A 17,250-nucleotide genomic window follows, 5' to 3' on the forward strand; every position below is an offset into this window, starting at 1 on the left:
AGAAGAAGAAGAAGAAGAAGAAGAAGAAGAAGAAGAAGAAGAAGAAGGAGGAAGAGGAGGAGGAGGAGGAGGAGGAATGAAGATTGTTTTAAAACTAATTATAGCAAACAGTTATTTGAATATTGATCTATCAGTGGCATTTGACATAGCTGATCATTCTTCCCTGATACACTTTCTTCACTGGTCTCCACACTCCTGATTTTTCCCTTTACTTCTAGCTATTCCTGGGTCCTCCCTATCTCCCTGACCTCTAAAGACTGGAGACTACTAGGACTCAGTCCTTGGACCTCTGTCTAGTTTTTTCTTATTTACACTCACTCCCTAGATAATCTCAGTCAATCTCAGGGCTTCACATACCTTCTCATGCTGATGACTCTCACATTCATATTTCTAACCTGGTTCCCCTTAATCTAATTTCAAAACTGCTGCCAGTATAGTCCTGTTAATATGTAAATCAGACCACAGCTCTCCTCTGTTCAAAACTCTCTTATGTCGTAGTAAAAGTCAAAGACCCTGTAGGCCCCGAAGACTGCATGGTCTGAGGGATCCCTGCTTCTCCCTCATGTCCTGCTGTTCTGCCCACCTTCACTTTTCTCCCAGCACACTGGCCTCCTGCTTTAGAAATCTTGCAATTTCTGTTCCCTGTAACAAGCATGTTCTTTCCCAGATGACCCACTTCCTCACTTACTTAGATTCTGCTGAAAATCCATCTTGTCTGCAAGACTTGGCTTAGACACGCAATCTTTGACTGCTCAACTCAACATTTCCATCCTTCTTTGCAACTTTAATTTTTATACTGAGCACCTACCACTCTCCAAGATACTATGCATTTTATTATTTATTTTGCTTAATGTCTGTCTCAATCACTAGAATGCAAGATCCTTAAGGGAGGAATTTGTGTCTGCTTTGTTCACTACTCAATACCAAGCGCCTAGGAGAGTTCTGCACATAGTATATGATCAACAGGTAACTATTGTATAAATGAATGAGCTAGCATACTAAATACAAGAAGAAAGGCTTCTGTAAAGAAAAAACAGATGTGGTAAGCTAAAACAGAACTTCACATTGCTTGTATACTGAAATAAAATCCATCTTTCATGGGACAAGCCTTTTCGTGGACACATAGTATACACAGTTTTAATGAGAAGATCACTTACATTTCATTGTATGTAAAGTCTAGCTCTAAATTTCTATCATGTTAGCATTTTAATAGTCAAGGAACATAATAAAGCAAACTGAGGCAGAAATCTTCCATAATATTCTACATTAATATATTAGTAAGAACGTAACATATTGAATACAACCGATGCATTATTTACAGAAAACCTGAAACAAAATAAACCACTTAAAATCACGTGAAGCCAAATCTTCAGAAGTAATAATTCAAACATCCTATATGCCATCAAGATACTTCCCAAAGTGGAACATGATTTGCTCTTTTTCCAATAGCTTAAAAAGTGCACAAACCAGTAATGAACCCTGGTAGTGAAACAGTTACAAGGGCAATTTAATACTTTATGCCTCCACCTTGACCCAACTTATCAACCCAAGTCACAAGCAGGCCTGCCAAAGTGTACAGATCTCAGCGCACCTGCAGGGAACAAGGCTCAGAACTGTTTCCTCATACTGCAGGCTGCCTGGAATCACCCAAGTTAGCCAAATTAAAAAGACTCTCATCTCCAACTAAAATGAACAAATACCTTATTAAGTGACACCTGATTTTGCAGAATGAATAAAAATAATAATGTTATTAGGCTGCAAAGAGTTGTAGAAAATGTTTAGGTATCAATGAGTTCACACACACACATCAGGAAATATTTAAAGCACAAATATTTTAAATGTAAAACACTTTGAAGTGTTTCTGAGTAAAATATTAAAATGAATATAGTCGACAGCTTGCATTTACATTCTGTCTTACAGTTTACCAAATTCTTTGACATTTATGAGGAATTGGCAAACTAGAGCCCACAGGCTAAATCCAGCACAATGCCTCCTTTGTAAATAAAGTTTTATTGGAACACTGCCACACTCATTTGTTTACATATTGTCAAAGATGTTTTTGGCTACAACAGCAGAATTACATAGTTGCAAACAGAGACCATATGGGCTGCAAAATCAAAAAGATTTACTATCTGGCCCTATACAGGAGAAATTTGCCGACCCCAGACATACACTATCTCACTTAATCCTCACGTCACCCTATTCAGAAAGCTAGTGGAGTCAACAGAGCTCAAACCTTCTACCACAACAACACTACTTGTCCTCAAATGTGAAAAGAACAAATGCTCTGAGATGTTCCTTTTCCCAGAGTCATAACGGCAGAATACATCAGGCATACTGTCACCCGGCTCCTGCTACGACTCACCATATACTTATCAGCAGACAGTTACTTGATTTGGATATAGTCTATAGCCAACGGAAGAATTTCTATATCAACCCAGATAACATATAAGAAGGAATCCACAAATCTGGTCCTCAGAACTGTAGCTTTCAAACTTTACTCCATATCTGAATCATCTAGAATCTTCAAAGAAAAATTATTGTCTCATCAGAAAGTAACATAGATTAATGGATGCCTAAGGGTTAAATCTATGTTAAAGCAAATTAGTAAAATGTTAATGGTAGAATCTAGGCAGTGGGATTATAAGTGAAATAATTTTTGTAATTGAACAATTTTAAGGGAATTATTTATTTATTGACAGCATCTGACTCTATCACCCAGGCTGGAGTACAATGGCACGATTTCAGCTCACTGCAACCTCCACCTCCTCGGTTCAAGCAATTCTCCTGCTCAGCCTCCCAAGTAGCTGAGATTACAGTCATCCACCACCACGTCTGGCTAATTTCTGTATTTTTAGTAGAGACAGGGTTTCACCATGTTGGCCAGGCTAGTCTCGAACTCTTGACCTCAAGTGATCCACCCACCTCAGCCTCCCAAAGTACTGGAATTACAGTGTGAACCACTGTACCCAGCCTTAAGTAAAATTTTAATTTTCACTTAAAATGATTTCAGTTCTATATATTCCAAGATTTTCAAAATAAAATATTAGGGAAAAAAATGCACTGCTTATTCCTAAGGTTCACTGAAGCAGAATATCCCAAAATGAGACAGAACATGTTATTTTTGAAAGGTTCTCAGGGAGATTCTGATGCCACAATAGGTGTGGGAACTACTGCTAAAGAGTGTCAGTCTGTATCAACAGAACTAATCATTTAGCCTACAGGTTCTCAAAGTATGGTCTAGGGATCCCCGGGGTCCCCTGAGATGGCAACAGTGTGAATGCAGAAGCAGATATGAACATCCATCTGTCTTCTCTCACAGTCTGGCATGAAAGTGAACTCCACAAGTGCAAAGAAATGCCACCATCCTCATTAAATTTGTTTTGGAAATTATGGGAGTTTTCCCATAACAAATGCCATGTTAAGATGCAATGGAGTCTATTGTTATATTCATATTATTAAACATTTTTAAAATTTATCATTTTAAATTTCTAATATGATAAATATCAATTGCTATAAAGCAAAGCTCTTTGGGAGTCCTGAAAGCAAATATACGAGAACTGTTAATCCAGGCAATACACAGAGACAATAAAACACAAGTTCCAGGATCAGAGGTCCCAGATTCAATTCTTAGTTCTACCCTTTGATGGGCTGAATGACTTTGATCAAGTCAATTAATCATTGAGTTCAGTTTTTGGTTTTTTTTTACCTGTAAGTTGGGGATAATTAGAGTGTCACCTCAAAAGGTTATAGTGACAAATAAATGAGGACAAATTGTGAGTAATGCTCAGCATCTAGTATGCCCTAAATAAATGTTAACAACTAATCTTGTTACTATTAGGTTGGTGCACAAGTAATTGTGGTTTTTGCAATGATTAATACTATCGTTTAAAGCACTCAACATGAAGCAATATTTGGAGAAGATGAATTTTAAAAACTAAATTTACACCGCCTAGCGGTCAACTGTACAAATTTAAGTTTCAGGCTCCAAAATAAAGCCATCACAGCTCTCCCAGGTCCCCCACAAAACCTTCTGCCTGTTAAAATTCCTTCATTGGGGTGCTTTTACTTTTCAGGAGCCCTGGATTACCTCAGAGGGTTTGGGGACAGTCATTGACATTTGGAGTTAAGATCATCAGCCTGACATGGTAAAGCTAGAGAATATTTTCTAATTTTGGAGGGAGTTAGAAATCAGAGAGAAAATGTGGTCTAAATTAATTCAGTGAACAAATTGCAATGCTAAAAACTAGGCTTGGATTGTAAATGATAAACGATGTGGTCAAACTAATGTCTAAGTAAATTATTTTAGTTTTTATTATCACCATTCTGACAATCTATGATAGTACAGTCATAAAGCAAATGACGCCAAGTTTATGTTTCCCTGTCTGTAGATGTGTCTTCTCGCAGCAGATCATACTACAGTACTCCTCAATAACCATCAATGGCTCTTCCTTGTCTCTTAAATAGTCCATACATCTTAGCATGGCATCCATGACACTCACTGCCTGACCACATGCTAAATGCCTGTTTCCTTCCCCCCAAAAAAACCCTTTCTCCACTTTTCATTCTAGTTACACTTAACTACTCATTGTTCCCTGAAAAAGCCATGTTTTTATGCCAGTATTTACCTAATTGCCTTTAACGGGTTAGGAAACATTAAACAGATTTTTCCTACAGGACTTCTGACAAATCTCCCAAGAAATGAATACAGTATCAGAAATCAAGACAATTAGGCTCAATGAAGTGCTATCACTTGCTCAAGGTCACACAGCTAGTAAATGAGGATACTGATATTCAAATCCAGATCTGACTGATTTTAAAGGCAATGCTAGATAGAACCAGAGGTGGTGGCTCTTACATGTAATCCCAGCACTTTGGGAGGCTGAGGAGGAAGGATGATGGCTTGAGTCCAGGAGTTTGAGACCAGCCTGGGCTACATAGCAGGACTTTGTATTACAAAAAAAAAAAAAAAAAAAAAAAGCCAATGCTGTTTCCCTTAGCTGCACTATTCTGGTAAGTTTAGCACTTAAATGCTAGTGTGAGAAAGCAGGGCTTACAAATGACCTTCTTAAATGGGTAGAGTAGATAAATACTTTCCTCTGTCTCCTTTACCCTGCTTTGATATACTTGACAATGATTACAAAACTGATCAAATGTGGATAGTTTGCATAATTCAGAACTAACTAGCTATACCTCTCACAACCACAAAAAATAAGACATTGCCTGTTTTTTAAAACATTTAAAAATGTGTAGTCCAGGGTGTCACTATGTTCCCCAAACTGGTCTCGAACTCCTGGGCTCAAGCAATCCTCCCACCTTGGCCTCCCAAAATGCCAGGATTATAGACAGGTATGAGCCACCACACCTGGCCAGCTACTGACTTTTTAATACGCAAGCATGAAAATGATGGGGGAAGATGTGGTGACTCTTTTGTGATTGCTATTCTTCTAAAAGTCTAACCTTTTGCTAACCTTGTTTCAAAAGCAGATGTAGATCTCAGTTATGATTGGGACATCTGGACTGACTTCTCTGTGCCTCCTGGAACAGGAAGCAGCTATAGCATGAAGCTACATGTCCTCAGTATAACAACAGAAGAGAGAAGGGGACTTATGTCTTATAACTGATAATAGTGAAATTAATAGCTTCCCCAAATCACTCTGATGAGCTACTTAAACATCTTACTTGGAGATTACATTTTCCATAATTTTCTCAGATAGTTATTTTATTTACACAGTACTAATGAAAAAAAGCTGGCCGGGCGCGGTGGCTCAAGCCTGTAATCCCAGCACTTTGGGAGGCCGAGACAGGCGGATCATGAGGTCAGGAGATCGAGACCATCCTGGCTAACACGGTGAAACTCCGTCTCTACTAAAAAAAAATACAAAAAACTAGCCGGGCGAGGTGGCGGGCGCCTGTAGTCCCAGCTACTCAGGAGGCTGAGGCAGGAGAATGGCGTGAACCCGGGAGGCAGAGCTTGCAGTGAGCTGAGATCCGGCCACAGCACTCCAGCCTGGGCGACAGAGCGAGACTCCATCTCAAAAAAAAAAAAAAAAAAAAAAAGCTAAAACAAAATTTATATTCCTTTTGCAGTTTGTCATAGGAAGAGCTCCAAATGGCATTTCATAATAAATACAACTATTGTAGACGTAGTTGTAGTTGTAAATGGTACTGTAGATAGATAATAATTATTCCCGAAAGACTAAAAACATTGAGATAATAAATGCTTAATCATTGAAATAAAAAGTATAAAAGTAAGTAGCTACCATAATTTGTGGCTCAGTTCCCCATGGAAAGCTTATTTCCTCTCAAGAAAAAAAAAAAAAAAATAGAACACAATAAGCAATATCACAAAAAGAAAAAGGAAACCATACATGATGCCACATAATCTTTTTTTTTTTTTTTTTGAGACAGAGTTTCACTCTGTTGCTCAGGCTGGTGTGCAGTGGTGCAGTCTCGGCTCACTGCAACCTCGGCCTCCTGGGTTCAAGCAATTCTCTGCCTCAGCCTCCCAAGTAGCTGGGATTACAGGCACCCGCCACCACACCCGGCTAATTTTTTGTATTTTTGGTAGAGACGGGGTTTCACCATCTTGGCCAGGCTGGTCTTGAACTCCTGACCTCGTGATCCACCCTCCTCGGCTCGTGAATGATGCCACACAATCCTATTTCAATCCTGCACTTCTGCAGTTTTCGTTTAAAACTCTTAAATGAAATTCTAGTATTTCAAACCATCCTTAGTAATTCTTATGTTGCAGATTTTATCTTCACTGCCCCCGGGAACCTCTCTGCAAAATACTTCCATTGCTACCACTCTGGGCAGAGTCGGTGCCCCCTCTCATACAACAACCTTGAAAGCCGTCACTTGAGCCCACTGCAGTCCCTTCTCTACAGAGGCCAGTACCGTCACTCAGAGTGAAACCTCCATGTGCACAGCAGAGGGAGGCCTGCCAGGCCCGCCCCATGTGTGCCTTTCCTCACCAGCCTTCTCCTCACACCTCCAATATGGAAGGCTCATTTTTGCTTCTTCTTTCCTTTGCCTGGGTCTTTGCTTGACTAATTCGTGGCCCTTTCTCGGAGTGCCTTCCCTGGAGAGCCACTGTGTGAAACAGCACCCCCATCCTCCACGCTACCACTCTCCACCCCTTACCATGCTTAATTTTCTTGACGGCACTTACTAATCTCTTTGTGATTACGTGACTGCCATCTATCTTCCCTGTTAGACTAAGCTCTATGATGGCAGATTTGTTGTCATTGATGTCTGGCTTGCCATGTGTCCCTGAGGCCCAGAAGTGACTGGCACAGGGTGGGCATTCCAAAAGTGTTAAATGAGTTCCAGCTCTCCACGATGTTTTTCTCTTCTGCAAATGCATATAACACCGGCGATTTTCACAGTAACCTGAAGTTGCTTTCTATTGTTCTCTGGCGGATGCATATAGGTAGACTTATATAAAATATTTTCTACTTATTTTGCATCCAGGAGGGAGTTACAGGGCCTAGTATTTATTTAAAACATAAATGACGCTTAAAGCTTGCTAACTTGGCACAACTTTCAATCTGTTGTCACCTGTTAGAAAAAGGACAAAGTTGTTTATATCATTCACAACATACCAGTTGTTTATATCATTCACAACATATCAGATAAGGGTAATTACATGTAATTACCATTATCTAGACATAGATATTCCCCCACAAGATATGATAAAACTTAAGAAGATCTACTAGAAAAGATAAAAGAAAATCTGTCAAGAATAACATATTCTCCAGAAAAAATTAAACATTTGTTTAAAACAGTGATTTCCGGCCGGGCGCAGTGGCTCACGCCTGTAATCCCAGCACTTTGGGAGGCCGAGGCGGGTGGATCACGAAGTCAGGAGATCGAGACCATCCTGGCTAACACGGTGAAACCCCGTCTCTACTAAGGCTGAGGCAGGAGAATGGCGTGAACCCGGGAGGCTGAGGCAGGAGAATGGCGTGAACCCGGGAGGCGGAGCTTGCAGTGAGTGGAGATCACGCCACTGCACTCCAGCCTGGGCGACAGAGCAAGACTCCGTCTCAAAAAAAAAAAGTGATTTCCACTGGATTTGGCTCCGAGTAGTCTTCTATTAGCTCTTTGGTACATGAGTACACTTTGGAGTGAAAATAAAATTCAATATTGATCTTTAAAACCTTGTTTAAGTTATCACTAACTCACTACCACCATTAGCAAATATCCAATAAAGTCAAACAAAACATACTGCAATTGAGTATCTGTTATACTCAAAAGTCTAAACAAGAAGTTATAGCTTCATATATCGGCAGAGAATGTTAACTCTGCATTTATTCATTGAACAAATAAAATCAGATATTCAGGATAAAGACCATGTGTGAGGCACCATGGTTTGTACATTCTAGACCCCAGTCACACTTTTCACTTTATAGTAATTGAATAAGTATGATAATGGTCATATTGTAACAAATACTTGGCCAGGCTAGTGACTAGCTAATTAAGTCTTTTATAAGAGTGCAACAATTTAAAGCAAAGGGAATCTTGCTTGACAATTATAGAAATTAAAATACTCCATGAAGTTTGGCAATTTATTCTGAGACTGAAAAGTCTTTCAAAAACTAAGTAGCAGCATGTAATCACCTTCAAATTATGCAATATCTACTGAATATACAGTAGTCTATACTTGTTTTTCTGGTGTCGGTAAAGACTGTTTGGCCATAGTTATTGTTCCAGGGTCATGTTAGTTCTTTTTACCATTTAATAATATTAGGAGTTCTTTAAACATTTATATTTTATAGAACTTTATAGAAATTTACTATTTGCATTAATTGCTATGGATTGTTGTTTGATCCATAAATCCTATGGATTGTTAATCCATAGGAATGGATCAACATTTTTAAAAACATGCTTTAAAAACATTAGCAAACATTCTCTACCCTGTGTTGTGTGAACTTTGAAAAATATTGCAACCGGCCGGGCGCGGTGGCTCAAGCCTGTAATCCCAGCACTTTGGGAGGCCGAGACGGGCAGATCACGAGGTCAGGAGATCGAGACCATCCTGGCTAACATGGTGAAACCCCATCTCTACTAAAAAATACAAAAAACTAGCCGGGCGACGTGGCGGGCGCCTGTAGTCCCAGCTACTCGGGAGGCTGAGGCAGGAGAATGGCGTAAACCCGGGAGGCGGAGCTTGCAGTGAGCTGAGATCCGGCCACTGCACTCCAGCCTGGGCGGCAGAGCGAGACTCCGTCTCAAAAAAAAAAAAAGAAAGAAAAATATTGCAACCAAACAAAACTAAGTACAATGTAAAAGTTAAAGGGCATAGGCCTAAGGACCAGTACCACCCACGTGTTTGCTTGTGTTGATGATTTGAATACATTTGTAGAATGTTGGGTTCTGTGTTGTCACAGAGTTGCTGCAACTACCAAGAGGCAGGGGAAGGAATGAATGGTGCTGTTGATGTCCTTAAAATACCTGGTTCCACAGAAAACTCCCAGCAGACACAGGCTTTCAGGACACCACTGGAAAGAGGGTGTATGGGACACATGGACAAGTCACCCATTCTATGGCAGCACCTGGTCAGACATTTCTTGGAAAAAAATTACATTATTGAAAGAAAAGTGTATTTTAGGAAATTGCACTCTGTTTTTACTATAACATAGTTCAAAAGCAAGCAATGCTATGGTCCTTCACGTGGTCTGTGAAAGTACTAAGAATACACCACTACCACTACCACTACCACTAATAACGTATTTTGTTAGACTTTGCTCTCATCGCCTAAGCAGATGCAATCTAAGTTATAGAGAGACTTGGGGGGAAGGAGGATCATGAAATAAAACCTAATGCTTATGCTTAGCTAAATATTCCAATTACTTACAATTCCCAGTGAAAATGCTACATTAGTAATTTTCAAGTAAATTTATTCTTGTCACTCTTCTTTAGGGACAATGTTTTCACTTGAGCTAGCTCCTGTCCTAGCAGGTTTCACAGGATTGAAAGACTCCAGCTGTTGTAGGCCAATGCCAGTTCTGGCTGCATCCTTTAACATTTCATGGGATTTCATCTCATTCTAAGAATATGAAGTGATCTTCAGTATTAAAGAACCAACATCAAACAGCAATTCTATAGGCTCTTTTATACAGCAAAGTTTCATAGGATTTGCATTTAAGTCATTTGTCAGTTCTTTACTGACATCTGGAAAATCCACCAGATGTGGATTTTTAATTTATAAATAAAATCATGTTTTATAAATTTATAAATAAAATTTATATATAAATTTATATATAAATAAAATCAATGACACTGGCCAGGTCTTCAGGGTTTCAAGTACCTGTACAAGGACAAGCACTTGTTATTAACCCAAAAGTGCATTACGGTGCACACTATGCCTCTTGTCTGGAGTAAAGAAGCCATTGAACCAATAACAAAATCATATTTCACGTAGAGATACTTTTTTTTTTTTTTGAGACAGAGTCTCACTCTATCTCCTAGGCTGGAGTGCAATGGCGTGATCTTGGCTCACTGCCACTTCCGCCTCCCGGGTTCGAGTGATTCTCATGCCTCAGCCTCCAGAGTAGCTGGGATTACAGGCGCCTGCCACTACGCTGGGCTAATTTTTGTACTTTTAGTAGAGAAAGGGTTTCGCCATGTTGGCCAGGCTGGTCTCAAACTCCTGACCTCAGCTGATCCGCCCGCCTTCGCCTCCCAAGGTGCTGGGATTACAGGTATGAGCCACGCGCCCGGCCCCTAGAGAGACATTTGAATGAAAAAAGTCTTTGGAAAAGGTAAGAGACATAAAGTCATATTTTGGATAGGCAAACAGCAACCTCAATACAGCACTTGTAAAGTTGACGTCCCCGAGTGCATTCGAGGACTTTGATGAAGGCCCCTGGGCGAGGACTGTCACGGGTTCCATATAATCTGCAGAAGGCCTCGGTTTGCAAAGTCCTACCCAGATGAATCACCTCTGGTATTGAAAGGCCTGACTGCCCCTGAGGTTTCTAGGAGATCCAGGTATTTTACAAATGTTTCATCTACAAGCAAGTCTGGTCTGAGCTTTTTTAAAAAGCACCCAAAGGCAAGTCAAGGTTAAGCGTGTCACCAGCCCCAAAACAAGTAACTAAGGACTAGCTGGACCTCCAAGCCCTGAAGGCCTGGGCATGAGCTGCTGCTGGCGCCCTAAGGCTGACTCCCGCCTCTTTCCATCTGGTAGTATGTCCTGTGGAGCCCGCCCTAGGCTGGTACGAAGGTAGTCTTCCCCCACCTCCTCCTGGCCCCACTTACTGTTGCTGGACTTGAGGTCCCGGTGCAGGATGGGCACGAAGGCCTCTTCGTGCAGGTAGAGCATGCCCCGCGCTATCTGCACAGCCCAGTTGACCAGCACGTGCGGAGGGATGCGGCGCGCGCGGCGGGGGCCGGGCGCGCGCGGGTCCGGGGCGGCGTTGGCAGCGGCCAGGGCACGGTTGAGCGCTCCGCCGCGGGCGAACTCCAGCACCAGGCAGAGGTGCGGCTGCTGCAGGCACACGCCGCGCAGCTCGATGATGTTTGGGTGCCTCAGCATGGCGAAGAGCCGAGCCTCGCGCCGCACGCTCTCGGCTGCCGCCGCAGCGTCCTGCTCCGGGTCCCGGCGCGCCGCCTTCACCGCCACCTCCTGGCCCTGCCAGGTGGCGCGGTACACCTGCCCGAAGCCCCCCGCGCCGATGAGCTCCTTCAGCTCCAGCCGCTCGAAGGCGACGTGCACCGGGGAGCTGGGCCGCGGGGGCGGCGGCGCAGGCGGCGGCGCGGGGCTGGCTGCCGGGCGGCAGGGAGCCACGTAGTTGGCGGGGAAGATGCCGAGGCGCCGCTGCACCTGGCCTGCCCACCAGCCCTCGTCGCCCGACACGGCGGCGTCCTGCGACAGCACCTCCACCAGCTGGCCGCGCCGCAGGCTCAGCTCGTCCTCGCCGCGAGCCTCGTAGTCATAGAGAGCGGCCCACAGCCCCGCGCCAGCCGAGGCCGAGCCGCCCGAGGAGGTGGACGACGAGGACGCTGAGCCGCCTGGGGCTCCCCGGGCCGAGGACACCGGGGTGTCGGCCGCGCACTCGGCGCCCGGCAAAGCCATGGGGGCAGCCGTGCGGGGAAGGCGGAGCGGGAGGCTGGGCTCAGCCTCCCGGGCGGCCCCAGGCGCGCATCGTCCGGCGGGGTGGCAGTCGGCGCCTGGGGAAGGCGAGGGGGAAGGAATCGCGGTCGGTGACGGCAGCGATCACGGGCTTGCTGCCCAAAGGGCCCGGCCTCGGCCCGCGTTCCTGCCCAGCCGCCTCTCCTTCCGCAGAGGTCCTCGCAGCCGCGGGCGATGTCCCACCATGGTCGTGCCCAGGGCCTGCTGCCCGCCCGCCGCGCGCTCCTTAGCCAGATCCTGGGACGCCCCACCCTACCCTGGCCGCGCTAGGGCCGCCCCGCCCCCTCCGGGTCCATTCCGCGCTGCCCCCCCGCGGGCCCGCCCCCTAGGCCTGTCCCCAGGGCCTTCCCGCCCCTCCCCCAGCCGCCCCGCCCTCTCCAGGTTCATTCCGCCCTCCTTGACCCGTCCCGGGCGCCCAGTCTGCGCCCGCCCTATGGGCCCGCCTTCCTGGGTTCGCCCCACCCTTCCCCACCAACTGCACCAGCCCGCCCCGCCCTCGCCAGGTTCACTTCCCTTTTCTGTGCCAGTCCCCAGAGCCTCGTCCCGCCCCGGCTCCCGGGCCCGTCCCCCACCACCTTGGGCGGGTCCCGCCCCCTGGGCCTGCCTGGCTGGTCCCGCCCCGCCCCCGCCGCAGGTGCTCGGGAGCACTGGTGAGCCGCGCCCACGTGGTCTGGGAAGCGGGGTCGGCCGTCATCCGCTATACATTTTCGGGAGAGTTTAAATTAAGCCAAAGTAAGACTGAGGGAGTGGACGCTTCTCCAGGAAGCGGTGGGAGAGCGTTGAGAAGATGTGGGGCTTTAGGGTGTGGCGGGGAGAGAGAGAGTTGCAGTTCTGGGAGAGTGACAGGGAATCTCAGTACGGGCTGCAGAAGAAATTGTAGCGCAGTGCCAGATCTGGGCCAGTGCGTGTGGCAAGTCACCAAGCTAAGTGCATCTGAGCCACCGTGCATCTCAGAACTGACTAGGTTACAGATTGCAGCGCAGAGTGATCCGTGGTCAGTATAGTCCCAGAAGTTCCATGATGGTCAGTCCCTTGCTTATCTGTACTGTCTACTCAGATGGAAAATGCCCCAGTCTCCCTGGAAACCCACAGTTTTGGGTTTAGGAGGCATTGGCAATGATTGGGTGCCAGAGGTTGACAGGTTACTGTGGCAGGTGATGAGGTTAAAAAGAAGAGTTTTATTATTAAAATTCTAAAATATTAGATTATCCTGTAGTAGGCCAGAATTTCCTAACGTGTGGGTCTTGTACTTCCAATAACAGGAGGGGCAGTTTTAGATATTATGAGGATAGGACATACAGTAACATTCTGACTTACATAAAGAGAGATTTATTGCCTTTTCAGTTTTCTTTCAGTCTCTCAGATCCAACTATTTATTGGCTCTGTGACCTTGAGCAAGTTTCTTTATTTCTCTGTGACTCAGTTTTCTCATCTATAAAATGGGAATAATAAAAAATAGTACCTACTTTATAGGGTTTTTAGGAAGACTAAATGAATTAATAGTTTTACAGTGGATCTTCTGCATCTGCAGGATCAACCAACAGCTGGTCAAAAATGTTTTCTAAAAAACCAAAAAATAGCAATACAATACAAATAATACAAATAAAATACAGCATAACAACTATTTACATAGCATTTGCATTATAGTAGGTATTATTATTTTCTATTATGTTAGGTATATTAAGTAATCTAAGTATTTAAAGTATGGGCATGCTTTGGAGATATTGCAAGCTTGGTTCCAGATCACTGCAATAAAGCAAGTGACATGAATTTTTTGATTTCCCAGTGCATATAAAAGTTATGTTTCCAGTATACTGTAATTACAAGTGTGCAATAGCATTGTGCCTAAAGAATGCTTATACCTTAACTTTAAGTACTTTATAGGTAAAGTGTGCTAATGATCATCTGAACCTTCAGCAAGTCATAATCTTTTAGCTGGCAGAGGGTCTTGCCTCTATGTTGATAACTGCTGACTGATCAAGGCAGTGGTTGCATAAAAGTTGGAGTGGCTGTGGCAAATTCTTAAGGGAACAATGAAGTTTGTCACATGGATTGACTTTACCTTTCACAAAAGACTTCTCTGGAGCATGGGAAGCTGTTTGATACCATTTTAACAACAATAGAACTTCTTTCAAACTTGGAGTGATCCTTCTCAAACCCTGCTGCTATTTTACCAACCAAGTTTGTGATATTCAGAATCCTTTTTGTCATTTCAAAGTGTTCATAGCATCTCCTCTGGGAGTAGATTCCATCTCAAGAAACTTTTTTTTTTTTTTTTTTTTTTTTTTGTCTATCCATAAGAAGCAACTCTACTCCTCATCTGTTCAAGTTTGATCATGAGATTGTAGCAATTCAGTCACATTTTCAGTCTCCACTTCTAATTCCAGTTCTCTTGCTATTTTCACCATATCTGCAGTTCCTTTCTCCACTGAAGTAGTGAACTTCTCAGTCATTCATGAGGGTTAGAATCAACTTCTTCCAAACTCCTGTTAATGTTGATATTTTGACCTCCTCTCATGAATTATGAGTGTTTTTAATGGCATCTAGAATGGTGAATCCTATTTACCTTGCCCATATCCCATAGCAGAGGAATTGCTATCTTTGGCACCTATGGCCTTACAAAATGTATTTCTTTTTTTTTTTTTTTTTTTTTTTTTAAACAGAGTCTCTCTCTCTGTCACCCAGGCTGGAGTGCAGTGGTGCCATCTCAGCTCACTGCAAGCTCTGCCTCCTGGGTTCACGCCATTCTCCTGCCTCAGCCTCCCAAGTAGCTGGGAATACAGGCGCCCGCCAACACGCCCGGCTAATTTTTTGTGCTTTTAGTAAAGACGGGGTCTCACCGTGTTAGCCAGGATGGTCTCAATCTCCTGACCTCATGATCCGCCCACCTTGGCCTCCCAAAGTGCTGGGATTACAGGCGTGAGCCACCGTGCCCGGCCAAAATGTATTTCTTAAATAATAAGACTTAGAAGTCAAAGTGACTTGTAATCCATGGGTTACTGAATGGGTGTTGTGTTAGCAGGCGTAGAAACAACATTCATCTCCTTGTACATCTCTATCAGAGCTCTTGGGTGAGCAGGTGCACTGTCAATGAGTAGTAATATTTTGAAAAGAATCATTTTTTTTTTCTGAGCAATAGGTCTTAGCAGTGAGCTCAATAAACTGGCCGGGCATGGTAGCTCACACCTGTAATCCCAGCACTTTGGGAAGCCGAGGTGGGCAGATCACCTGAGGTCAGGAGTTTGAGACCAGCCTGGCCAACAATCTCTACTAAAAATACAAAAATTGGCCAGGTGTGGTGGTGCAGACCTGTAATCCCAGCTACTCAGGAGGCTGAGTCAGGAGAATCACTTGAACCCGGGAGGTGGAGGTTGCAGTGAGTCGAGATTGCACCACTGCACTCCAGCATGGGCGACAGAGCAAGACTGTGTCTCAAAAAAACAAAACAAAACAAAACAAAAATTCAGTTAACCATCCTGTAAACAGATGTGCTGTCATTGTCATCCAGGCTTTGTTGTGCCACTGATATGGCACAAGCAGAGTAGATTCAGTATAATTCTTAAGGGCCCTAGGATTTTCACAATGGTAAATAAGCATTGGTTTCAACTTAGTTACTGGCTGCATTAGTCCTTAACAAGAGAGTCAGCCTGTCCTTTAAAGCCAGGTCTGGACTTCTCCTCTCTAGTTATGAAAGTCCTAGATGGCATCTTCTTCCAGTAGAAGACTGTTTGGTCTACATTGAAAATCCATTGTTTAGTGTATCCACCTTCATCAATTATCTTAGCTAGATGTTCTGGGTAACTAGTTGTAGCTTCTACATTAGCACTTGCTGCTTCGCCATGCACTTTTACATTGCGATGACTTCTTTACTTAAACCTCATAATCCAACTTCTACTAGCTTTCCAACTTTCTCACCTCTCTCAGCCTTTCTAGAATTGAAGAGAGTTAAAGCCTTGCTTTGGATTAGGCTTTGGCTTAAGGGAATGTTGTCGCTGTTTTGATCTTCTCTCCAGACTGGTAAAATTTTCTTCATATCAGCAATAAGCTTGTTTGACTTTCTTATTCATGTGTTTATTGGAGTAGCACTTTTACTTTTCTTCAAGAACTTTTGCATTCATGACTTGGCTAACTGGTGTAAGAGGCTTAGCTTTCAGCCTATCTTGGCTTTTCACATGCCTTCCTCACTAAGCTTAATAGTTTCTAGCTTTTGTTTTAAAGTGAGATAGGTGTGAATTTTCCTTTCACTGGAACACTTAGAAGTCATTGTAGAGTTATTAATTGGCCTAATTTCAATATTGTCCTGTCTCAGAATAGGGAGGCCTGAGGAGAAGGGAAAGGGACAGGGAATAGCCAGTCAGTGGAGCCAGCCATTTATCACATTTATTAAGTCCACTGTCTGACATAGCTGTGGTTTGTGGTGCTCCAAAACAATGACAATTAGTGACATCAAAGATCCGTGATCACAGATCACCATAACACATATAATAATAATGAAATTGTTTGAAATGTTGTGATCATTGCCAAAATGGGATACAGAGACACAAAGTGAGCAAATGCTGTTGGAAAAGATGGCGCCAAGACACTTGCTCACTGGAGTGTTGCCACACACCCTCTATTTGTAAAAAATGCAGTGTCTGCAAACCACGATAATTTGAAGCATGCCTGTATACAGGAGGATGTGCATAGGTTATGTGCAAATACTATACCAGTTTACATATTGGACTTGAGCATCTGAAGATTTTAGAATTTGGGGGATTTTAGTATGATAGTATGTAACTAAACATTAGCACTTTCCCCAGTGGGGTATGAGGCAGCACCCTATAGTCAAACACATTAATATTTCTGCCCTGAAATGTAAGAATAGTCTCAGCAAGTGGAATAAATAAACACCACAAACAGCCTTATGTCATCTCAAGTCAAGTTTTGACGCCAAATGAGTTTTGAGGCCACCTTCCAAAAGCAAGTTTTATTTTCAGAGCTTCTTGGATTTTAGAATTGTGGATGTTTATGGGAAGTGTTCAAGATAATTCCTCCCAGGTTTTTAGCCTAGGCAACTAGGTGGATTCTATCAACTAGGTGGATAGAATATTGTTTTAGGGAAAAGGTAA

General features: G+C 43.5%; 1 protein-coding gene across 1 annotated transcript in view; it reads right to left on the reverse strand.

The window, feature by feature from the left end:
* MAP3K21 (mitogen-activated protein kinase kinase kinase 21) overlaps positions 1 to 12,421 on the reverse strand; it is a 56,280-nt gene extending 43,859 nt beyond the window's left edge. The window contains exon 1 of the mRNA XM_023216239.1: positions 11,269 to 12,421. Within this exon, the coding sequence (XP_023072007.1) occupies positions 11,269 to 12,085 (817 nt within the window). The 5' untranslated portion in view covers positions 12,086 to 12,421. The remainder of the gene's footprint in view (positions 1 to 11,268) is intronic.
* Positions 12,422 to 17,250: the final 4,829 nt, after the last annotated feature.

This window comes from Piliocolobus tephrosceles, chromosome 1 (assembly GCF_002776525.5).
Source record: "Piliocolobus tephrosceles isolate RC106 chromosome 1, ASM277652v3, whole genome shotgun sequence".
NCBI classification, from domain to species: domain Eukaryota; kingdom Metazoa; phylum Chordata; class Mammalia; order Primates; family Cercopithecidae; genus Piliocolobus; species Piliocolobus tephrosceles.